At 48.8% G+C, this 25,381-nt stretch overlaps 1 protein-coding gene across 6 annotated transcripts in view; it reads left to right on the top strand.

Annotated features, from left to right (window-relative positions):
- The first annotated feature begins 13,315 nt into the window (after window positions 1–13,315).
- LOC116947294 (metastasis-associated protein MTA1-like) overlaps window positions 13,316–25,381 on the top strand; it is a 67,726-nt gene continuing 55,660 nt past the window's right edge. For 3 of the 6 annotated variants that reach the window (XM_032962853.2, XM_032962852.2, XM_032962851.2), the window contains exons 1-3: window positions 13,316–13,940; window positions 19,401–19,468; window positions 23,438–23,531. In XM_032962853.2, coding sequence (XP_032818744.2) covers window positions 13,913–13,940; window positions 19,401–19,468; window positions 23,438–23,531 — 190 coding nt within the window. In that variant the 5' untranslated portion in view covers window positions 13,316–13,912. Of the gene's footprint in view, window positions 13,941–13,977; window positions 14,579–19,400; window positions 19,469–23,437; window positions 23,532–25,381 lie in introns of those variants that run through there. The other 3 variants (XM_032962855.2, XM_032962854.2, XM_076070505.1) reach the window with 2 other exon arrangements.

The following is a 25,381-nucleotide window of genomic DNA, read 5'->3' as shown; positions in this document are numbered from 1 at the left end:
TGTGTGCGTGTTAGTGGTGTTTGTCTCATGTTAGTTCGGGGGGGGTGATGTATTTAATGTATTGATGGTGTGTGTTTATGATATTTGAGTAGACGGTGTTCATGATACGTCGGTGATGTGCGTGTATCAGCGTGGTGTGTATCAACGTGGTGTATAGGCGTGGGTGTGTGTATGATTTCGTGGTGTGTGTGCGTGTGCGGTAGTGTAGCGGTTAGCGTGCTGCACTACGCACCCAGCGACCCGAGTTCGATTCCCGCTCACGGCCAACACCGGTGACGATTATCTGAAATCGGTCCTGAGCCTCCCCTAGGTCGACTCAGCCTCGAGTACCTAGTGCGATGTGTAAACATCGCCACTGGGGAGACAAAAGCGGCCGGGCGCGGTGTCGGCGGCCTTCATAGGTGCTCACTAACAGCACTTGCCCCAAAAGTATGTGCAGGCTACACGGGGGGATCTTTGTCTTTGCAATATCAGCGTGGTATCGTCGGTGGCTGTGCGCTGAGCAGCTGGCCTCCTGTTCCGCAGCTGTGTCCCAGCTGTTGCCGCATCTCGCCGTGCGGTTGATGTCTATATATATGTAGTGGCCTTATTGACGTCGGAGACTGTTCTTTGGAGGCAACACGTATTTATTAGACACTTCAATTACAGTGGCGAATCTGATACTTGAAGAGGTAACGGCCTCTTCGCCAGTACTCTACAGAGGGAAACGTTCCCCGAGCTTTCGCCCACGCCAGCTCCCTGGTTCCCTCTATCCTGGTCCTCTCTCAGGAGGCTGTCTGACCTGGCCCAGCTTCTGCGCAGGTCCCGATCACCAGCCACACGAGTCCGGCCCTCAGAAGGACATCGGCCCTCGCGGCTCTGATGTCGCACCCTGGCTTGCTCTGCCCGGCCCTCAAAAGGACAGCGGGCCAAAGGAGTGCCAGGGTCTGGCTAGTCGGTCTTCTTTCTTCACTGGCTCTTCATCTTGCTTGAGTCGAACTGCCCCTCAGCTCCCCGGGTTCCACCTTTTATGCTGTCCCTCACTGAGGGGTGGGGCTGGGAGGGATCACAGCATCCCCCACAGCCCCCCAGGGTGGTGGCCGTAGCGGACGTGGTTGTGGCCACCGCCCTACAACAGCGTGTCACCCTCCCGTAACACCTCTATATCTATACACACACTACTGCCGTGTAGTGTAGAACTGGGCGCCGTTATTCGGAGTGAGCAACAGGCGGGAAGATTGAGCGATACTCTTCGGTTATTTCGGTAAAGTCACGTAGGTATAGAAAATAAAATATATCTATTTAATTTTGTATACATCATACATCACACACACACACCACTAACATGTAGCACACACACCCCACTAACACACACGCACAATATTAAATCAGATACATCACACAACACGAACATGTCATAACACTCCACCTCTGTTACAGAGGTTCACGGTTCGATTTCAGCAGCCGCCCTGATTAATACTGCGGGTAGAATAACCGTAATGTTACTACCCTCCGTCTGTTTCAAAGAGGACCTGATAAGACCTCCCAGACGTCATTGTCAAGAGTAGGCTATTGTGTGCCGGAAAAAAATACCCGCACGGTACTTATTTGGGATTGTATAGGTATAAAAATAAAATAAATTTATTTTATTTATATATATATATAAAAAAAGAAATATATTTACTTATTAAAAAAAAATCAAATATACCTACGTGACTTTGCCGAAAGAACCAAAGAGTACGGATCCCTGCAGTCACGAACACTTCAAATCTAGAAAGATTGAGCGAATTTAAGGCGCCACGGAGTGGAGAAGCACCACCACGCGCGTCTACTGTTGCCTGTGTGCATCCGTGTACCTCCGATTAGCTCCGGTGACTACGCGCGGTACGAAAGAAGTTCAACGTACGTACACGTGCATGGATATGCGTAGTGGTCCTCCCCCTAGGTCGACTCAGCCTTAGGTGACTGCCTGCTGCGGTGCGTAAGCATCGGCACTGGGAAGACAAAGGCGGTCGAGCGTGGTTGCTGGTCACCCATCCCCTGTGTCAGCTTTAATAGGTGCTCGCTAACAGCCACACTCCAGCATGCTGTACAAGGATATATAGGGGATCGCTGTCGTATGGATATGCAATGTCTGCTTGTGTGTACGCATATTTGCGCGTGTAGGCGTTGGCTGGGTCACGTAGCCCGCATGCCCAGCCACCGCATGTCCAAGCAACTTCTGTTTGGTCGGACACATGGGGCTAAACGGGCGCGGCACGGGCTGGAGAAAGGATGGAGCTGATGTGGTACAGGAGGATGTGGAGCTGATGTGGTACAGGAGGATGTGGAGCTGATGTGGTACAGGAGGATGTGGAGCTGAGTGGATTTGGCGATGACTGGTACCAGCGGTGTCAAGGTCGGCCTCTGTGGAGGAGGCTCGTAAAGAATGCTACTGGGTAGTTTGAGGCAGTCGCCCTCCAACAAGGAGCGACGCTCACAACAACGAGCGGAGTTCCGGGCGTCTAAAACGCAACGAGGTGACACACTGGGGAACACAGGTGGTGCATCTGCCGGTAATCTCAATCAACCCCATGGCACCTGAGTCTTGTCCCGTGACCTCCTGACAACAGCGAGACTTCGACACTTGACGTGGCCTAAACGTGTACCTAGCCTGGTACACGCCACAATGAGTGGCGAACGGCGATTGTTGATGATGATGGAAGTGCATCTCTAACAGTCCGCTAAGGCTATGGGGGGGGGGGAGGGGAATCTTTGTTTTTTACATCTCTCGATATGTTTATGTTCGAGTGTACGTCCGCGTATATCTGCGTGTGTATACCTCTGTGTATCTGTCTCTATGCATCTGTCTGCATCTCTCTGTGGACGTGTCTCTCTCTGTGTCGCGTTTCATCTACGCGGTGGGGGTGGGGGGTGTCCGTGTTTTTCGAGTGGGCCCAGGTTTCCCTCTCTCTCTCTCTTCTCCCCAGAGTATTGTTGTACAAATCACCACATGCACACACGCACGCGCGCACTTCACTTAGCGGTCGCAGCGCGCAACGGTGATTCGATTAAGATCGGTTTTAAGCATCGATTCTTACAAACGACGTCGGACAATCTACTTCCACACACCCCGTAGACCCATCCGTTCATCCGCGCGTGACATTTACATATTCAACCCAAAGACCAAGATCCCCCAGTGTAGCCTAACACAGACTGTTGGGGCAAGAGCCTTCATAGATCCGAGCGAAGGCCAACACGGCACACGAGGGGGTGATGTGGCCGAGAAGCACGCCCGCCCGGCCGTCTTTGTATTTCCTGTGCTGATGGGGTTTGTTTTGCTGATACACACCGCACTCGTTTTAAGGTTGTGTGGACCTAGGAGAGGTCCAGCACCAGTTTCAGATGAACACCAGTGCCCTAACCGCACCTCCGATTCGCATGGGTGGCAACGTACGGCGCGAAAGAAGTTCAACCCATATAGCCACTGCACCACCATAGTCAAAGGTTCCCCCGCATAGAGAGGGTGGGTGGCCAGCACCACGCCTGGTCGCCTTTGTCTCCCTAGTAGCGATGTTTACACACATCGCACCAGTTACTCATTTTTATGCTGAGTCGACCTAGGCGATGCCCGGGACCGGTTCCGATAATTATCGTCACAGGTGTTGACCGTGAGCGGGAATCGAACTGGGGTCGCCGGGTTTCGTAACGAAGCGCGCTAACAGCTCCATCACACACACAAAGCATCCATTTGTCCACACACGTTCACGCATTTATCCACACACTCACATATACTTAGATTCCTCGCATGCATTTTCGCATTCAGTCATACATCAATCGATACATACATGCATCCACACAAAGAGACAAAGATCCCCCGCATAGCATTCAACAGACTGTTTGGGCAAGTGCTGTGGTCGCGTACTTATTATGAAGGCCGGAAAGCCAGCCACTACCACGCCCGAACGCCTTTGTCTCCCCATCGCCACATCGGATACACAAGGCGTAGGGGAGGCTCAGAACCGGTTCGAAAATTCACGGCAGTTTTTGGTCGTGAAGCGGGAAATCGAACTCGGGATTCGCAGCGCACCACGGTGCGCTCACCGCTGCGCCACCGCTCCCCATTACGCGCCACGCACACACATCCCACACACATCCCACACATCCCATACACATCCCACACACGCACACACATCCCACACACATCCCACACACGTGGATCCACAAACAGCCGTTTATCTATCCACACATTCGTGCGCTCATTGGACGTGTGGTTGTTGCAAGGGAGCCACTGCTCCCTCCTCCACCCCTTCCCCCCTTTCCCACTCCCACCACCCCCCACTAATCAACGCTCCACCCCCCGGCCCTCATCAGGGCCCCCCTGCCCCCATCTGTATTGCTGGGCTATAGCGAGTGATGTAATCGGCTCATGAGTGGCCGTGATGCAACACGCGTGGGGGTGGGGTCTGCGAGACGACGCGTGTGTGCGCGTGTACGTGTCTTTGTGTACGTGCGTCTGCGTGAATGTGTGTGCGTGTATGTGTGTGCGTGTACATGTGTGTGTATAAGTGTACATGGGCTTCCCTTAGGTCGACTCAGCCTCGAGTGAGTACCTGGTGTGGGTGTGAACACATCGCCACTGAGGAGACAAAGGCGGCCGGGCGTGGGGTTGGCCACCCGTCCCATCGCGTGCCGTGCCGGCCTTCATATGTGCTCGATCACAGCACTTGCCCCAAGTCTGTGCAGGCTATATGGGGGGATCTTTGTCTTTGTATGTGTACATGTGTAAGTACATGTGTCTTTGTGTCTGTGTCCGTGTGTATATGTACGTGTGTTGGGGTATGTGTACGTGTGTTGGGGTATGTGTACGTGTGTTGGGGTATGTGTACGTGTGTTGGGGTATGTATACGTGTGTTGGGGTATGTATACGTGTGTTGTGGTATGTGTACGTGTGTGTGTTGTAACGTGCATGTATTGGGAGCGGTGACACAGTGGTTAGCGCTACGAACCCGGCGGAGACTTCCAATTCGATTCTCGCTCACGACCAATAACAGTCACGATTATATGAACCGGTCCTTGGCCTCCCCTAGGTCGACTCAGCCTCAAATGAGTACCTGGTGCGGTGTGTACTCGTCAGCAAGAGGGGCCACCCACCCCCTCGTGTGCCGTGGCGGCCTTTATAATCTTCCGTTAACAAAACTTGCCCCGACAGTCGGTTAAGGCTATGCGGGGAGATATTCGGAATATGTATCGCCGTATTCGAGTGATGATGATGTGTTGTGCGCAAGTCAACTTATTTTTGTAGGCCAATCTCAATAATTACGTTTTACCCAGGAAAGCAACGTTGAGTCGGTATGCATCTCTTCAGGAGGGTTCTTGCTACACATTGAGATGGTTGGGCCTATATAGAATTGTACCAGTTACATTCCACGTGGAGGTTTTTTTCTGTTTTTTTTGTTTAGCTATGGGAGGGAACGGGAGAGCCCGGAGGAAACCCGGGCAGGACAGGGGCAGCGAACGTAAACAACCCCACTCAGAAAAGCGCCCGAGTTGAGATTCGAACCTAGACAACTTGTCTGTTTCGGCACAAGTGTTACCACACTGCGCGCCACGCTGCCACTCCATGTGTGTCTTTGTGTACGTGTGTGTGTACGTGTCATTCCCTCCCTTCTCTACGCTTGCGAAACGTGGACCCCCCCCCGCCTAATGGAACATCTTCGCCGGTTAGAAACATTTAGGCTAGCCTGCCTACGATCAATCCTGGGTTTGGCCAGGCTGGACCGTGTGAGGAGCTCACAAATCCTCGAAAGATCTGGACAAAGTCCCATCGGTGAGTTCCTCCGGCAGGCAAGGCTGCGTTGGCTGGGTCATGTAGCTCGCATGCCAAGTCACCGCATGCCGAAACAGCTTTTGTTCGGCCGGATCGATGGGGCTAAACGGGCGCGGCACGGGCTAGAGAAGAGATGGAGTGATGTGGTACAGGAGGACTCGGAGCTGAGTGGACTTGCCGATGACTGGTACCAGCGGTGTCAAGATCGGCCTCTGTGGAGGAGGCTCGTGAAGGATGCTACTGGGCAGTTGGAGGCAGTCGCCCTCCAACAACGGAGGGCGGAGGAGCGACGCTCACAACAACGAGCGGAGCGCCGGGTGGCTAAAGCACAGCAGATTGGCACAGTAGGGGGCACAGGTGGTGCATCAGCTACTCATCTCAGTCAGTCGACCCGTGGCACCTGGGTCTGCCCAGTTACCTCCTGCCAGTGGGCGTTCGACACTTCACGTGGCCTCAAGGTGCACATAGCCTGGCACAAGCGTCGTGGTGACGTCACCGCCACTTCGTGTGTGTGGGGAGCGGTAGTGTAGCGGTTAGCACGCTGCGCTACGAACCTGGCGTCCCGAGTTCGATTCCCACTCACGGCCAACACCGGTGACGATTATCTGAACCGGTCCTGGGTCTCCCCCAGGTCGATTCATCCTCAAATGAGTACCTGGTGCGGTTTGGTAAACATCGCCACTGGGGAGACAAAGGCGGCCGGCCGTGGTGCAGGTCACCCACCCCCTCGTGTAACCGTGCCGGCCTTCGTGGGTGCTCGCTCACAGCACTTGCCCCAAAAGCATATTTTAAAGCTATACGGGGGATATTTGCCTTTGTTTTGTCCACGAGTCTCATCCTCCTCGTGTGTGCGTGCCGGTCTGAATTGATGCGAGCGAAGGAGCACTTCACTCAGCAGCTTGTGTAGCCTGCACGGGGGGGCTTTGTCTTTGTCTTTTGTGTGTGGTTGTGTGTATGTATACGCGACTGTGTGTATGCGTGCCTGTGTGTGTGTGTGTAACTGCGGTGCATTTCTATAAATGTGAGTGTGTGATGCACGTGTGCGTTTTACGTATGTGTGACTGTGTTCCTTCAAGGGGCACCTAGCCTGGCACAAGCGCCGTGGTGATGTCACCACCACTTAGGGGCAAACGGCGGTTGTTGTTGTTGTGATGTCTGTATACGTGACTGTGTATCCACGTGCTTGTGTATATTTATGTGTGTATGCACGTCACTATATGAGCGCATTGTACGCATGCGTTATCACCCGGGTTCGATTCCCGCTCACGGCCAACACCAGTGAGGATTATATCTGAACCGGTACTGGGCCTCCCCTAGGGCGACTCAACCTCAAATGTGTAAAACATCGCAACTCGATGAGACAAAGGCGGCCGGGCGTGGTGCTGACCACCCCCCCCCCCCCTCAGTGTGCCGTGCCGCCCTTCACAGGTGCTGCTCACTAATAGCACTTGACCCAACAGTCTGTGAAGGCTACACGGGGGACCCTTGGTCGTCCCTTTATGCTGTCCCACCGTCACGCGACAATGGGCACAGCAGCAACAGCAGCAACAGCAGCAGCAACACTGCGCCAACATAAATCTGCACACCGTGACCTGACAGAAGGGACCTCTCGTGTAACAGCGCACACGCAAAATAAACATCGCCGCACGAGCGCGGAGCGATACACAAAAGCCGACGATGGCGTGCTTCGGCTGAAATTTAATAATAATTATTATTTCTACTACTACTGCCGTACTAATATGAATGGGGGGGACGTGGGGGGAGGGGAGCGGTGGCGGGTCGGTTAGCGCACTGCTGTCTGTCCTGACACACGGCATTTGAACTCGAGTTCGCCGGGTTTTTATTTAAATGCAACGCTCTAACCACAGCGCCACCGCTCCATCGCCCGCGTTGAAATGGGTTAGCAAAGAATAACGACTGCGCTTGTTAGACACATAAAAAAAACACACAAAGATCCCCTGGATAGCCTTACCAGACTTTTGGGTCAAGTGCTGTTAGCGAGCGCCTATGAAGAAGGCCGGCATAGCACGCGAGCTGCTGATGGGTGACCGACCGCCTTTTGACTTCCCAGTAGCGATATTTACACATCGCACCAAGTATGTATGTGAGAGGCTGAGTCTACCTAGGCGAGGTTGTCCCGGGGACCGGTTCACACAATTGTCGTTGGTGTTGTCCGCGAGCGGGAATCGAACTCGGGTTAGCTGGGTTCGTAGCGCAGCGCACTAACTGCTACACAATCGCTTCCCCCGCTACTGCTATCAACCCCGCCAAGGCACCAACAACCCCATCCATTCTGGTTTGCTGCAATTAGCGCCCATGTGTTAATGGCACTGTCACGTGCCTTGCGTAGGTTCAGCGGAGTTGGCAAGTGCCCGCTTTTGGAATTAGGATGATGGAACAATTTGTAAAATAAAATAAATTAACAATTCACCATGAGACATCTGTTTTAAGTTTTTTTTTTCTTCCGGTGGAGGGTTCCTACGTTGGAATTAGAACGTTGAGTGTGTTGTACTGTGCACGTATATTGTGCGAGTGTGCTGTGAATGTGTATAACGTGTGTGTGTGTGAATATCATGTGTGTGAATATCGTGTGTCTCTCTTTATTGTCGCAGTCAAGGAGCGGTTAGCGCGCTACGTTACAAACCCGGCGACCCGAGTACGATTCCCGCTGACGGCACAGCACCGGTGACCATTATCTGTACCGGTCATGGGACTCCCCTCGGTCAACTCGGCCTTAAATGAATACCTGGCGCTGATGTGTAAACATGTGTACACATCAGCACTGGGGAGATAAAGGCGGTCGGACGTGTTGCTAGATTCACCCGCCCCCTCGTGTGCCGTGCCGGCCTTCATAGCTGCTCGTTAACAGCACTCGCCCCAACAGCCTGTTAAAGGCTGTATACGCGGAATCTTCCTTATTGTCTGTGGTGCTGTCTGTTTACCACGTCCGCCTTTGTCTCACCGTACCAGGTCTTCATATTCTATGCAATATTTCCCAGGGCCCCCGCAACCTTCCTCCTCCTCCCCTCAAGTGGGGGGAGGGTGGAGGAGGTAGGAGGGGAGATGGGGAGGGGTTTTTTTTTCCGGAGCTCTGCTCCGGACAGCTGAGAGGTAAAATTAAACCCTGCAACTGTCTCATCATTTATTGCCCTTGCGTGGCAATTGGAGATGAGACTGAGTCGACATAGCCGGAGGCCCAGCACCGGTTCAGTATATAATCGTCATCGGCGTTGGGTGACCGCGAGCAGGAATCGAACTCGGGTCGCAGGGGGTCGTAAGCGCCGCGCGCTAACCACTACGCTACCGCTCCCAACACAAAGACGCGCGCGCGCACCTTCAAAGTCACACAAGACAAAGATCCCTCGTAGCGTCTTTACACGCACTTGTCGCAAGGGTCACACGTACACGGATATACAAAGATAAAGGTCCCCCCGTGTAGCCTTAACACACTGCTGGGACAAGTGAATCGAATGGCGGTGACCCGGGTCATCATTGTGACACGGGGGTGCCAAAACCTCCATAACTCCGAAACCAGAAGGCCTATGAAGACGGGAGATGTCACTGAGCCCGATACGCACGCCAAATATGGAAATAAAAAAAACCACGCAAAACACACCATAAACAAGGGTGGCTGCTGGGGATTTGTGCGTGGCAACGGCTGTTTATTGCTTGTTGTGAAAGTACATCAGGATGCTGGTCTGGTCATTCCCCAGCACGTTCTGCTTCTTACGGGGGCGGCCACCCCCTTGTCTTTGGGAGCGAGACCACTCGGAGGCAATGGCGCACCAGGCGCTCTCTCGGTACGGCCGGCGGTCATGGTCGTGCTGGCGGGATCGACATCGTCGTCATCATCATCGCTCCCAGCGTCGCCCTCCGGCAGGACAGGGTAGTACCAGCGAAGCTCCCAGAAAAAAAAACCTCAAACTATGCCCGGCCCACCAATATTTTGCGGTGACCCGGGCTACCGCCAATCTATTCAAGTGTTAAGCGAGCACCTGTGATGACCGAAATGGAACACGCAGGGTTGGGTGGCCAGAACCACGCCCAACCGCTTTTGTCATATCCCAAGTAGCGATGTTTACACAGAGTACCAGGTACTCATTTGAGATTTGAGTCGACCTAGAGGAGGCCCCGGACCAGTTCAGATAATCGTTGCCGGTGTTGGCCGTGAGCGGAAATCGAACTCTGGTGGCCAGGTTCCTAAACGCGACGCCACCGCTGCACCCACACGTACCCAAGGAAGACGCGTGGTACGTGTCACATCAGCAGTTGTGTAATGGGAGTGGAGCGGTGGTTTACTGGTTTCGCGCATTGCACTCCGAACCCGGCGAACCAGAGTTCAGTTCCCGGTCACGGCTAACATCGTCGGCGAGTGATATCTGAACCGATCCTGCCCCCCACCCCCCCTCATCCCATCTTCAACCGGTTACGGACTAGCGTGGTGAAGTATGGTCAAAGAATGAATGACCGCGGACACGACATGGGGAGTGGGAGGGGGAGTCTCCATCCAGCAGTGGATTAATCAAGGGCTGTACTGCTGCCGTTAAGTATAGCACGGTGTCTTGAGGTGCACTTTCCTTTTAAGACTTTATGCAAATTCCTATTGTGTTGTGTAAGGCGGAGACCATGCCTCTGCCGCACACGGACTGTCTTCGTTCCTCTTCCGTATGGCTGCTGATGTCGATGCAGAGCGACAACAACAACAACTACACTTTCATATCCAGGTGGTCAAGTCAAATAACCTCGTCACGAGCGGCGGAGTGTATCGACGTCGATGTCTCCTTCGTATTGGTGGACACAGGGCATTTGCGTTCGTTATACGCTGTACGATCGCTTCTGGATGACCACAGTCGCACTGCTGGAGAGTTTTTTAACGTTCCATTTGTGCACCGGGTATCCGCACCTGGATGCGGTGTAGGATAGACCACGAGCTTCGCGGAAGATCAAACCCAGGGAGGAGGGGGGGATCTTCTGAGTCTTTCACGAGGTGTTTTGTTCGTGAGTTCTTTTCAACTCCAGCTCCTCCCGATTCTTCATCGGGGTTGCACTCGCAATGTTCAAGGTTGAGCGCAATGGCTTCACAAGGGGGGGGGGGGCTGTGATCATCCAGCAGAGTGGGGGCAGCGGCGAAATTTGTTGTGGATCACCGCACACAGATGGGTTGAGAAACTCGCCTCCCGTGGGCCTCCAGGAGGTTCCATACCCCTGGCTCGCCAGGTAGAAGGCGGCACAGCAAGTGGACTCATCGCGATCTGTGTAATCCATCTGTACGGGGATAGGGTGTTGCCCCCTCGCACTATACACGTGAGAGGAGGGTTTTCTGCTCCGCTCACGTGTATAGCGAATGGTGTTGAACACTTGTCGTTATCAATTGGGTCGAAAACATGTTTAAAAATAAATAAATAAACCAATGTAGTAGTAGCAGCAGCAGGGCCCTCCTGAAAATGAGTCTTCGGACTCCTGGATGCGTGTAGGTCTCTCCTGGATTAATAAGTAATGTTCCAAAGAAGTAAAACCAGCAGGAGCGGCGCTACCATCATCATCATCAGCCAGCAGCAAGCACCACCACAACGCTCATCGTCACCGGAATCAGTTGCGCCAACAGAACTATCCCTATCGTCAGCATTGTCAGCACCATCATCATCAGCACCATCTCCGTGACCATCATCAGCATCGGAACTATGACCATCATCATAGCATCATCATCATAATAGGAGAAACAGCACGACTATCGTGATCAGCAACGATAGCAGCAGCGTCAGTAACAGCATCATCAACATGAGCAGCAGGGCTATGATGCACGGGCATCGGGCATCATAGCAGCACTCGTGATTATCATCAGCACTGTCGCAATTAGCACTTATCATCATCAGCAGCCCTACCATCATCAGCAGCAGCCTCATCAGCGCACTACCATCACCACCATCATCAGCAGCACTTATCACCATTTAAAATCAGCAAATACAATCAGTTGCAGGAGCATCATTAGGATCCCTGCAAAAGCCAAATCAGCCGGAGACATCTCGTCTCTCTCGCGATGAGACAGAGAGAGAGAGAGACGGAGAGACGCACACAAACACAAACAACAAATGTAGAAAAGGACAAATAATAAAATAGCCAGTATTTCTTTCCTCTTCATTATTTCCCATTTAAATCAATACATTACGCGAGGCTGTTGTACATGGGGGATTGTACGGGCTGGGCACGATGTGTGTGTCTGAGTGTGTGGGGGGGGAGTGTAGGTCGCTAACAGCACTTGCCCCTACAGTCTGTTAAGGATATACGGGGGATCTTTGTCTTTGTAGCGGTTAGCGCACTGCACTACGAACCCGTGCCAGCCGGGTTCGATTCCCCGCTCACGGTCAACACACAGCAGTGACGATTATAATCTTAACCGGTACTGGGCTTCCCCTAGGTCGACTCAGCATCAGATGAGTACCTGGTGCGGTGTGTAAACATCGCCACCAAGGGAGACAAATGCGGACGGGCGTGGTGCTGGCCACCCACTGTGATGCTGTACCGTGCCGGTCTTCAGAGGTGCTCGCTAACAGCACTTGCTCCAGTCTGTTAAAGACTATACGGGGGATCTTTGTCTGTGTCTTGTGTGTGTGGGGGGGGGTTAGGGGCAAGGGGCGGGGTCACCGATAGAGGGGCGGAGCTCATGTGGGCGATAGGCGGGGGCTAATAAAGTGGGGTGGGGGGAGGGCTGCGGAAGGAGGGGGGGACGTAAGGCGGGGATAATGAGCGTGACGTCACGATGGGGGGGGGGCGCGGAGGAAGCCCGCGCGCCCAGTGGTGGTAGAACGATTCATCGATTCCAATCACGTACGAGAATTGCGACGAATTAATCGAATCTCACGTGTTTTATAAATAGGTCATTTCGACCGATAAGGTTGTTAAGGGATATATATTGCCGGAATGTGGGGTTAAGAGCTGAGGCTCAATTTTAAATCGATTTTGTCAACTGCGATTTAGTAATCGATTTGCGTTATATTAATTGATTACGTCTCTTCGTTATATCTTGACATTACAAAGTATCGTAGTGCCGATTTACACCACTAAATACGCTATATATTTCTAACGTTGTATCTTATATAAACACGACTATTAAGGTGAAAAAAAATTCTAATTGCGAATGGAGTCGTGCACCGAAAGTGTGACAATTAATTGATTAATCTTTATTGGGACGACAAGCGAAGTCAGGCACAGCACAGCAAACATCGATTTCGTAATCGATGCATAGAGAATTGTTACGATTCTTCGATTCCTATATACGGCGAATCGATTCGTGTCGACTTCTTCCCCCCCTGCCCCCTCGGGCCGACTACCCTCCGCCCCCCGCGCCCCTCCCTCTCATCCTCCATCACACTCCGCCCCTCACTCTGCCTCTCGCCCCGCCCCTTATTCCCCCCCCCCACCCCCGTTCCCCTGTGCCTCCGCCCCTCACTCTGCCTCTCGCCCCGCCCCTTATTCTCTCCCCCCCCCCACCCCCGTTCCCCTGTGCCTCCGCCCCTCACCCCCCACAGCGGCCCCCACCCCTCACTTCGCCTCGCGCTGCCTCTCGCCGTCGCGCGCGCGCGTCGCTCGCTTCCCGCTTTTTATTTTTTACTTAATTAATTTTTCACTAATTAACCGCGGATTATAATTTCCGTGAGGGAACTGTAGTGGTTTTTTTTCCAGTTTAGTTTTTGTTACGTCTTAAAAAAATGTAGTATTTAAAATGCGTTTGAATCGCGTGTTGCCACCTTTCCATCAGAGGAGACCCCCTCCTCCACCCTCCTCCCCTCTCCCCCTCCCCTCCAGCGCTTCCGAGAGATTAATAAGGAATAAAACTGAATTATAATATTAATAATTGTTGAGGACTGATAATGAAGATAGCAAGGAGAAGAAGAGCGCATTGAGTGAATCGACTTGACGGGCGTGTTAAAGTGTTGAACGTTACGACGCCGCCGCCTCACGAGGTGTTGAGGGAAGATAAGATTACAATTCACGTATATTAATCTATAAACAATATAGAAGATTCGCCAAGACGCGGGGAAGAGTCACTACTTCGGCTAACTCCTGGAAAATTGGAGAACGAATTGACATCGCCGCCTTCCAAGTGGAGGAACCTGCCCAACCGCAATGGCTGCGAACATGTACCGGGTGGGAGGTGAGTGGTGGTGGTGAGGAGGAGTGGTGGTGAGGAGTGGTGAAGAGGAATGTGTGTGCAATAGGAATAAAAAGAGGTGAGGGGAGTGAAGAGTGGTGGTACGTGATGAAGAGTAAGCGGGGAAGTTAGAGCGATGATGAGTGGTGTCACGAGTGAAGGGGAGGATGGAGTGATGGGAGTGCGAGAAGAGGTGGGTAGTAAAGCGGTGAGGATGCTGGGAGTGTTGTTGCAGATTGGTGAGTAAAGCGAGTGGCCAGGTGAGGAAGTAACATGAGAGTGGTGAGGATATGGGATGACTTTGGGTCAGTAGTGAGGAGGACATCTTGGCGGAGTGAGGTGGTTAACGAGTGAGGAGTGATTGAGGAAGAGTAGAGTGGGGACACAACTGCGTTGTAAAGATTAAGGATTAGCACGGAGTGAATAGTAAGGGAGTGGTAGTGTGAATGGCAAGAAGGAGTGAAGTGTTAGAAGTGAGTGAAGAGTAAGGGTGCAAGGAGTGTTAATGAGCGAGCAATGTGAAGATTGGAGAAGTGACGACGAAGTGGGTTGGTACAGCGGTGAAGTGTGAGGCGAATTAAGTGTTGCAGAGTAGTAAGGTTGTTGGCGAAGACTTGCTTGAAGTTGGTACCTACAGTAAGGTAAGTAGTGATGACACGTCTTTGATGAAGAGTTATAACAATTGACTATTAAGGGATACTTTGTCGGCAGTGGTGTTGGTGGGTAAAGTGTGAGACCGAGGGGGCGAGTGAAGTTAGATTCTACACTCTGGGCAGACGGTGAAGAGTTGCAATATTGTAGCGTTAATGGTGAGTACTCTATTGCAGTGGTTAAGAAATGGTGAAGAGTAATGATTGAGTTAAGAAGAGTAAGTTGGTGGGTGCTAAGTGTCCAGAGAAACGAGTCACGCTGCATGTAGAGCGATGAATTAAACGCAATTGAACTATTTAATGAGTGAAGAGTGAGTGAATAGGAAGGAGTTGATCAATGAAAGTGAGACTCCGCCAGTTTTTAGTCTGACGCGTGCGTATTGTATGTGTGAAGTCTGTGTGTGTTTTACGTGTTAAGTAATTTACCTTAAGTGTTAAATGTTAAGTGTGTTTTCTAAGCTTAAAGTGCGTGTTTTATGTGTTAAGTGTGTGTTTTGTGTGTTAAGTCACTTAACGTTTCATGTTAAGTGTGTGTTTTATGTGTTAACCGTCACGTTTAAGTAAGCGTGTCACGTGAAGTGTGTTTTATGTGTTACGTTACGTGATTTATGTTAGATAGTGAATGTAAAGTACTTTGGTTTATGTTACATGCATGTTTTATATTACGCGTGTTACATGTTTTATGTTACATTTTGTGTTGTTTGGCATACCTTAAGTGCATGTTTTATTCGTTCTGTTCACGGTAGGTGTTCTGTTTCATATTACATGCTAAGTTTAGCTTTTATATGTTGTGTGTCATGCGTATATTTCATGTTGCTTGTTAGGTGTGTCTTATATGAATCTTACATGCACGTGTCATTTGTTACGTGTGTAGTTTGTACTAAATGTCATGCATGCATGTGTATTATGTATTGGTTACGAGCTTCGTGTGTTGCCTTTAAATGTGTCGCATGTTCATGCATCACGACTTAGCACGTGTATGGTGTAACACGCGCGCACACCAGAGCAAACCGACCACAGTATCTATATTTACACCTTTTAAAACACCAGCTTGGTGAAGTATGGTCAACAGAACCTCCCACGCCACCGCACGGTGTGGGGAAGTCCTCATCCAACAGTAGACTCATTGACAAGGACACGTGCACAACAAACATACTGCAAGCTCGTACTCCCACGACATAAAACAAGTGCTTGTTTACACGCGTCCTTACACAATAGCCCCTCTGTGTTATCCTAGTGTACACAATATAGCGTGTACACCACATGTGCGGTGCATGCCATGCCACGCACATGGGGCAATACACACGTGTGCATCTGCATCATCTCGCCGGTTTATTGCAGACACGCACAACACACGCGGCACGCAGAGCACACGGCTCAACTGTACACCCATGGCGTCACACTGTTATGCAACGTGTACAGTATTTACAGTATGCGCTGTGACCATTCGTGCGTCTGTCCCGTGTGCACGTGCACAAGCACAGTGGCCTACCGTGTAGTTCCCCCTGTACAGTATGTACAGTGAGTACACGTGCACCACGCGGAGGTGCACACGTGCACGCTAATGGATGTCCCTTTGTGCTGTCGTGCATGCCAAGAATTCGCTCGCATACGTGTTTGTGTGTGGGCGGGAAGTCACTCTACCCTTGTCTTAAAACCTTCATTGACTCAGAAGAGGTGAAGGGGGGGTTATAGATTTAGCGACCACCCCATATTTTGTGTATTGCATGTAAAGAATAGCTGTGGTATTTTTTTTACACGTTACATGTGTGTGCTTCGTTCCACATTAGGTGCATGTTTTATGTTTAGGTATGTCACTTTGTATGCAAATGTGAATTTGTACATGCATAAACAGTACACAGCGTGCAGCACACACACGGTGCTGTAACAATACAAAGTAGGTTGTTAGGGTGTGCGTGGTTCTTGTCGCCTTATGCGGGCACGTCCCGTCGACCCGGGGCGGCCGGGGGCTGACGTCTCCTAAGTCTCCTGGGTCGCCTGGTTTAATGCCGCCTCGCATGCCAGGCTAGCATTTGGTTTTGTCTTTGTCGCAGGCGATGACCTCCGGGCATTCAGTCCCGGGCATTGCCTACCAAGCGATTTTTTTCTGAGCAATGTCCGCTCCTTAAGTCTCAGGGATATTCTTGGAAAATTCCCTCACTGAGTCCCGGGATCTTTTCCGGATCATGCTGTCACCTGGTACCAGCGATCTGCCACATGCAGTTGTCTCCTTAGTACCGTATACACAGGAATATGTCCGGGGAAATTCTTTACATTGGTCCTTGGGATATGTCCTGAACAATGCTCTTATGGAGTTCCGAGACTAAGAGTTATTTCTAAACGACTTCTTTTGATTGTCGGAATCTGTCCCAGATCAAGTTCTCACCGAGTTCTAAGTCTTAAAGTTCTTTCTCAGATAATGCACTCTTCTAATCCAAAGGGTCAGTCCTGGCATTGCCCTCCTGAGTTCCGACAATGCTCCACTGAGTTCTGATTTCCAGCGGCCTGGTCCGGACAACGATCTTGCTGGGTTCCGAGTCCCAGCAGTTGTCCTGCACATTGTTCTCCCTCGGTCACAGGCATTTGTCCAGGGCAGTGCCCTTAACGAGTCCCGAGTCTCAGGAGGCCTAGACATTACTCTTCCCTGATTGGGGGGGGGGGGGTCTCTTTATCCCAGATATTGTCCTGATTGTATCTTGGGTCTCAGGGGTCTGTCAGACAATTTTCTAAATGAGATCGAAGCCCCAACTATCTGTCACTGGAAATATAAGGAACTAATTTTAGACAATGCCCTCACTGCTTTCTGACTATCACGGACCTGTCCCAGTCAGTGTTCTTACAGAGTCCTGTGTGTCCCAGTAATCGTTCTAGGCAGCACCCTTCCCTGATCTCAAGGGTCTGTGCCATACATGCTTCACCGAGTCTACGGAGCTAATCCCTGATAATGCTCTCTCCCAAGTCCTAGGGGTTTTTCTTCTTCTTAGACATTATCCTCAAATTTTCTCAGTTTATCAAAGACAATGCCGCTCACTGAATCCTGAGTCCCCGGAATCATGTCCCAGACAGTGCCCCTCACCGAGTGCCAGACGATGCCCTCCCTGAGTCCCGAGTCCCAGGGGATCTGTCCTCGACAATGTCCTCATTTAGTCCTGAGTCCCAGGGATCTGTCACAGGCAGTGCCCTCCTGAATCCCGAGTCCCAGGGATCCTTCCTCGACAGTGTTCTTACCGAGTCCCGAACCCCAGGGATCGATCTCGACAATACCCCTACTCGCTGGGTCCGCGTCCCGAGCGAGGCGGCCGCCACACTTGTGTGTGTTTTTTTCCTTTCGTTTTCCTCATGCCATACCCGTGTACGTGTGTGTGGGTGGGTTCCTCATGTCTTTTATTATCATTACGCTATGGTTATCATCACCGTCATTACCTTCCTTCTCTTGTTAGCAAACCTCTCAATGTGATTGGAGAGTGTGTGTGTGTCTATGTGCGTGTTAACCGCGGGTCGTGTTCGTGTCGCATTGGCTTAATTGTGCTGCGGGATTTTGCAGAGCGTAGATCGTGTCAAGGAAAAAAAAAACCCGAAAACAATAATGGCGAGACCGTGGTGTCGGCTGTTGGTCATTACCCGCACCGTGCCCTGTTTAATATGTAGGCGTGTGTGTGAACGCTTTGTGCCGGCATCTTCATCTTCATGGCTTTACACAGCATCGGTGGCAACAGCATCCACGTATCCCTAATTCCTACAAAACACAAAATGCCGCAGTTTATTCCTGATAAAAGTTTTGGATTAAAAGAACCCACAGACACACACACGACCCGTCGCCACCACCACACATACACGATGCCATTAAACGTCTGCCGCACTGTAAGCGTTATGTAAAATTCCACAATGGCTTTCACTTGGCAACCGCACATAAACGATGACAATACAGTGCAATAATTGTCATTTATTTATCCAGGAAAATCTCATTGAGTCTCAAGGCCTTTTTTGCAGGAGGGCTGTGAATTTATACATTTGGTTAATTCCCTTTTTAATGAGAATTTTGCTTGTGGAGAAGGAAACAGGATTACCCAGAAAACATCTACCACACATGCACGGGGATAATACACAGAAATCCATATGAATGGGTTCATGAACCTACTTGCTGTATACTGCCATATCCTGTCCACTTAGCAGTCCATAGTGTTTGGGAGTTTCACAGATTTATGTGATCCACCAACCCCTGAGCACTGGAGTACTGGTGTGCAACCCACCTTGCCCTACTATAGAAAAGTAGTACTCGTTGCGTATTTTAGTACTGTAGTAACAATTAACGCTGCAAATGAATGTGCAATATTGTGTTCAAGGGTGTACAATACTTAACACGGAAAGAAAAGATGCTCCTATGTTTAAACATCGCACCAGGTACGCATCTAAGGGGTGGGAAGTGGTGGCGCAGTGATGAACTCACTGCGCTCGGAATCTGGCTACTGGAGTACGATTTCTGCCTGCCATGGATAACATCAGTGGTTAAATAATATCTGAACTGAACCTGGGTTATCCCACGTCACCAATCTCCACTATCAAGACCGGTGAATTATGGTGAAATACACATGGTGTGGGGAGGTGTTCTTCTTTGATTTGATGAACAGCTGTAAATTATTATTACCGTGTAATCTGAGGGAAACCCAGGAGTAGGTTCACGTATAACTTTCCACTGATGTTTTCCTTGGTTAGGAATCGAAACCATGTCACCGGGCTCCTAACGCAGTGTAACGATTATGGAACCTGTGCATTTAATGACATAAACATTGCTCGTTACTCTGTCTACTTTCAGACTATGTCTTCTTTGAAAACTCATCAAGCAACCCCTACTTAATACGAAGAATAGAGGAACTTAACAAGGTAATGAGTTCCTGGACGGTGAAAGGGCTGCTGCCATGAAATCATCGCTGCCCGATTGTACCACCTTGCCTGAAGTGACTATTTAGAGAATTAAGTAACGTGTCCTCCTCAGTGTTGTTAATACAATTACAGTCTGTGCCGTAATACGTAAAAGTCCGGTATTATCTCACTTGTGTGGCTTTCGTGCTTTCACTAAGTATACATTGTTATATATTGTTGTGCCTTGCCTCGAAATGCTGTTATGAAAATGTTTTGCAATGACACCAAATTGAGACACCATAAACTGTCAGTGTCACATTGGTTGGTTTTAGCCAGTGGGCATGGAACGAATCGAGTCTAGAATTGATTATAAAAAAAAACGTATTTTTATCATCTCATTTGGAATAATGCCTTTTCAGTCTCGTTTATACATGTTTGTGCACTTAGTTATCCCAAAATGCAACCGCATATCATTTGCATGAATTTGAATAATTGATTGTGACATGCTCAATTCAACGCACGTATCGTGAGTGAAAGGATCAATATTAATCGATGATTCGTTGCATGCCCAGTAGCTATTAGGAGAAACGCATACCACTACAGAGAGGGTGAATACTAAACAATATCAGGAGGCTTTGATAAAGTGGTATATTAGTGATGGTCATAAGGATTTATTCGGATCTGGCATTCCCAGGTCTACCTTGCAAAAATACTTTATTTTAATGGGCTCTCACCTGGTCACAAAGTTGTGTGTGCATGGTATTAGACAAATGCCTGTGAAAATGGTTATAATCTCCCAAAAAGATTACATTTGTCCCCCACAAGTGACTCAGATTTGTATTTATTTTGCAAACGTAGCCACAACTTTAGAAATGTCTCAAACGCTAATATTGGCATGGTGAAAATGTTTGTCATGGTTGTTTTTGACCATTGTCAAGGTTATGTCTTACCTAACTCCTCATCAATACTGTAGGTTCCTGGTCCCTTCTGGTCATAATGAGCCTCTACTTTTCTCTCTGACAAACAATATGCTTGTGAGTGTTGCCACTGATACAATATCTCACGGATGGACAAACACAAATGTGAATTAGTTATGCAGGATGTTTGCCACCTTAAACTGCATTGTCCCATCATGTGGGGGACTGCAAACTGTTTTCATCGTGGACGATTTTAGTGGACCCGTGAAAACCATCATGGTTCCACGTGGTTTCCACGCACTGGGAAATGATTTCTCGCGTTGGTTCGTTTTGGGGTGGTTGAATTGGTAGGCTGATGTTGAGGTATAGGTGACAGTGCCTTGACCTGCGTCGTAATGTTACTGGTACCGTCAGCCGAACATGCGGATTGAAAATATGACAGCCATTTACAAACTTTTCTTACCGCAGAGTCCACTGCTGCCTTGTTTCAAGTGGAAAGAACTTCCTGCTTATTTATCCACCCCCCACCCCCCAGATGATTTTTTAGATTTTTTAGTTTGAAAGCTGTTCAATAAATTATTAAAAGTTAAGGTGCAGCCCTGCAATTGCTTGCTCATGCCACTTGCTGGTCGAATGAGCTTCCACTAAAAGGAGCTCTATAGAGACCCTATAGAGTGTATTTCATCTGCCCTTCCGTGCTGGTGAGACATTGGAGGTTTGTAAATACCAACTCTTTACCCCGATCACAGCAAGCTGCCAATTGACTAACTGTGGTGTACCCATTTATACTGCTGGGTTGACAGAGATGAGTGGGGGGGGGGATTAAAGAAACTTACGCAATTGTTTAATCTGCCCTGTTGGGAAATCGAATTGAATCCGTGACCTCTGGATTGCAAGTCCAGTGTGCTAGCCCATTACACCACGGCAGTGAGTTGAGAAATTAAGACAAATGTATAACATTTTGCTTTGCAAAATACAAATTGCATATTGGTTGGATCAGAGTAGCATCAGAGGAGGATGAGGATTTATATTAAGGCCAAGACATTCCCTCGTATGTTTTATGACATCCTTTTATTTTCCACTGCATATTTTCTGATCATCATGGAATGTCGACACAGCAATTGGTAGCATGTGTTAATATTAAGTCCTGAGAAAGATTGGATTATGTTTACGAGGTAGGATCAGTTATTCGCAGGGTACTGGTAAAAAAACACTGCTCTACTTCTGTACCTCTAGAGTCTCCAGTGCATGAAATTTCAATTAGCTGTGGAGCCCATTCTGCAAGGCAGTGTTGGCTTGTATTAATCTCATTGCTGGACTATTGTAACGAGCAGTGAGCAAGCCAAAGTGATTTCCTGCTCAAATGAGCAATGAGGTGGTGCTCCTCTCTTTTTTTACAGCCCTGAGTCGAGAGTGGATATTCCATATTCTTAAGGCGGGGGAAAGTTTATCCATAGGGCAATCACTTTTTTTGTGAATGCAAAGGAATGATTGACAGTCAACCCGAAACAGGGATTTGAACTCTCAGCCTTTCGATTGTGAGCCGCTCGCTCCACTGCTGATCTACCAGGATGGATTGTGGGCAAAGAGCTTAAAAAAATAGGGTTCATACATTTCCTGCAGGACAAATAATTAGGTGTTTCTCCTCTTCTCTTGTCTGCCTGGGGATACATGTGGGGGAGTTTACGAGCACGTTTTGTTTAAAATATGCTTAAATATACTGTATTCTCTTTTAACTACCCTGTCTGGGCTGTTGAAGCATTGTGAGTGTGTTTGTACAGGGTGTTAAAGTGATATGTAGTCAACTTATTTTCTTACAGTACCTGAAGGCCAGCCTTGATGAAAAGGTTAAGGAAACTGAAATAGCGTTGTTATATATTTTTGCTTCCGTTTGATATTGGCAAAAATGCTATCAAAGTGGCTTGGAGGATGAGACAGTTGTGCTTGCTTTTTTTTTTGCTAGTGGCTCTGTGGTATGCCATGCCCAAACTGTCTCTGCTTAACTGTGAAGAAAAGTAGGCTTGGGTTAGGCCACATCACGACCAGGGATCATGACCGATGGACAAGATTAGTGATGGAATAGCAGCTGAAGGAGGGAAATACGCCTGAGAAAGCAACCACCATGGTTGGCAGGAGGGATGAGCTCAACCGCTCTATGTGAGCGAGATGAATTGTCGTGTTGCAATGGCGTGATGGGAGGCCTTCATCCAGCAATGCATAGATCATAACTGATTTATGTAAGAATTAACCCTGCTGTTCCAGCCAGCATTAAGTAGTCTTTGTTATATTCTGTGGTGGTGTCACCATTGCTAACAGGAGCCTTAGGCTGGTAAATGAAAAAAAATCCAAACCCTAAAATTTACCCCCTTGTGATAAGCTTCATGTGTTCATAATAGAGGTTTTTGAGTTAGAACGCGTAAATATATAAATGTGTCGTTAAAACCCGCCACCACCCGACACAGCCAACTAGTAAGACTTGTCACGTAAACAGAACGTGGCCAATTCGTCACGAGTACAGCACACCGGTGTGTTGGAGAGCCAAGCCACAACATTTACAAAAGTGAGTACGACGTTTCGCCAGTAATTACAACTAGCTTAATCTGGCTGTTGGTGTGCTGTACTAGTGACGAATTGGCATGTTCTATTTATGTGACAACTCTTACTAGTTGGCTGTGTCCGGTGGTGGCGGGTTTTAACGACACATTTATATATTTACTCGATCGAACCCAAAAACCTCTATTATGGATGATATTGGTTGCGAAAGTCTACGTGTTAAACCAAGCTTCATGTGTGTCGGGGAAAGTGTGCAACAATATCAGTTGAAAATAATAAGAATACATCTTTTTTTAACACATATATCACGTTATTTATGCTCATATCTCAAAATTCTGCAGATTTTGTAATGAACACGGTTTTTACACGGACGCGCTGGAAACCTCAGACGAGCGGGAAGGCATCCAGAACTGCCGCCAACAATTGCCCAAGCTCTGTGGTCCTGAATTGGCACTTTGAGTGAACTCCATTGTTATAATGACAATGTCATTGCCCTTCTGTAATTTCCCTTTCTGCACAGACTGCAAATGGGAACGTGGAAGCGAAAGTGGTATGCTTCTATCGCCGGAGAGACATCTCGAGCAACCTCATCTCGCTCGCCGACAAGCACGCAAGTAATCAAGCCCCGCAGCGCTGTGCACGTACACCGCTATATCCACGTACCCCGCTATATCCACGTACCCCGCTATATCCACGTACCCCGCTATATCCACGTACCCCGCTATATCCACGTACCCCGCTATATCCACGTACCCCGCTATATCCACGTACACCGCTATATCGACGTACCCCGCTATATCCACGTACCCCGCTATATCCACGTACCCCGCTATATCCACGTACCCCGCTATATCCGCACAGCAGCTAAATAAGTGGTAGAAAGGTAAAGTGCAGTACTGCATTGGCTTGTTCACTGAACTGCTGGTGGGAGGTCCTCGGCGAGCTAGAGCTCGAAAGAGCCCTTCTAAAGGAGATGTTGGCCTACTCTTCCACGTTTGGCCAGACTGCTTGGGAGAGGTGGGAGTTGCCCAGACGTCACCCCACTGGTCGTGACCTGCTGATTGACTAACCGGTGTACCCTTTTATAACTTATGGGTGGATAGAGGTGACGAGGGAGGAGTTAATAAATTTCCCACATTGTTTCAACTGTTGTGCTGGGAGATGGAATCGAACTGGTGACCTCTGGATTGCAGGTCATGTGTGTGAACGATTACACCGTGACAGCTTCCATATTCAAAACACAGTATCTGTTAAAAACCTCCGGTTGACATATTCAAGGATCGCAGACCCGATGGGAAGTTTTATTTAACTTCAGATTGCATTCCATTAGTCAGCGGTGATAACATAGGATAGCTCATTCATTTTTCCACTTTTTTTTGACCGAGAAATCTTGCTTGCTGCTTTTAGTATTCATTGCCAATGTTAAAAAGTTTAACACCGGCATTAAAGTAGTGCGGTGAAAAAATGTGAACTCGAGTCCATTTCAATTTACCTTTTGTTACGTGCCTGGAAAAGAGATCACCCTGGAAAATCCCATTATGTAGACTACTATATGGACTACACAAGAAAGTGCTGTGCTTGTGATCCCATTACAATTTAAATTGCTTAGTTGGAACGTGTGACAACCCAGAGAGGGGGTTGTGTACCGGAGTGCTTAAGCTTTTTCTCTTTGAATTTGCATTTGTTGTGCGTTATCACTTTTTCGTCCCCCCATTTTCGAATGCGGTGGCGAATTGTCCTCTGTGCTCCGCAATGTTTGCCTTAGGAGGACCTGAGTGGGGGTAAAACTCCACTTAAGCAAGGTGAATTGAAATAAAAATCCATTTGCTAGGTTGTCCAACATCCCAGCACAATCACTTGAAGTACTTCACAATTGCCACCATAGTCGTCGCGTATCTTCTGCATATGTCGATAAAATAACGCGAGCAAGATGTGTAAAATTAGGTGTGGAATTCTTTTTTTGTTCAAATTGGTTCTGATGACGGCGTTATCTGCAGTGCAATTTGTGTGAATCTAGACGTGTCTCATACATGTAAGACGATGTTAAATTTCATTCGGTTCAGATATAGTTTTCAAATTTCCTTGTTTTTTTATTGACATCTTATGCTTTTGTAGAGAGCCCAATGAGTGTAACCTGTACAAGAATTGTGGGAAATTTATTCTGAGGTTAAAAGTCTACATTTCTCATATTAATGACTCCATTTGTAATCATTAAATGTTTTATTTAAGCCATAATTGTGGGATTCGATGTATTATTTTTGTCGCTTACCTCACAATTCAACATTTTTATGTTTCAGCTTTTGCATGCTGAAAAAGACAATTGTCTTAGATACATTTGAAGTAGAGCTCAAAACATGTATTTGCACTTGTGCAATGCATCTTCTGAATGCAGAGATGTTCCGAAATCTTAATAGAAAAACTTGTTTTCTTTATCAGAGCTCGTGAGAAAATTTGCTTTGGATAT

The sequence above is a fragment of the Petromyzon marinus genome, chromosome 29 (genome assembly GCF_048934315.1).
Source record: "Petromyzon marinus isolate PM22_M1 ecotype Great Lakes invasive population chromosome 29, UKy_Petmar_22M1.pri1.0, whole genome shotgun sequence".
Lineage (NCBI taxonomy): Eukaryota > Metazoa > Chordata > Hyperoartia > Petromyzontiformes > Petromyzontidae > Petromyzon > Petromyzon marinus.
Note: the sequence above shows the minus strand (reverse complement) of the source record. Positions and strands in the feature narration are given on the sequence as shown.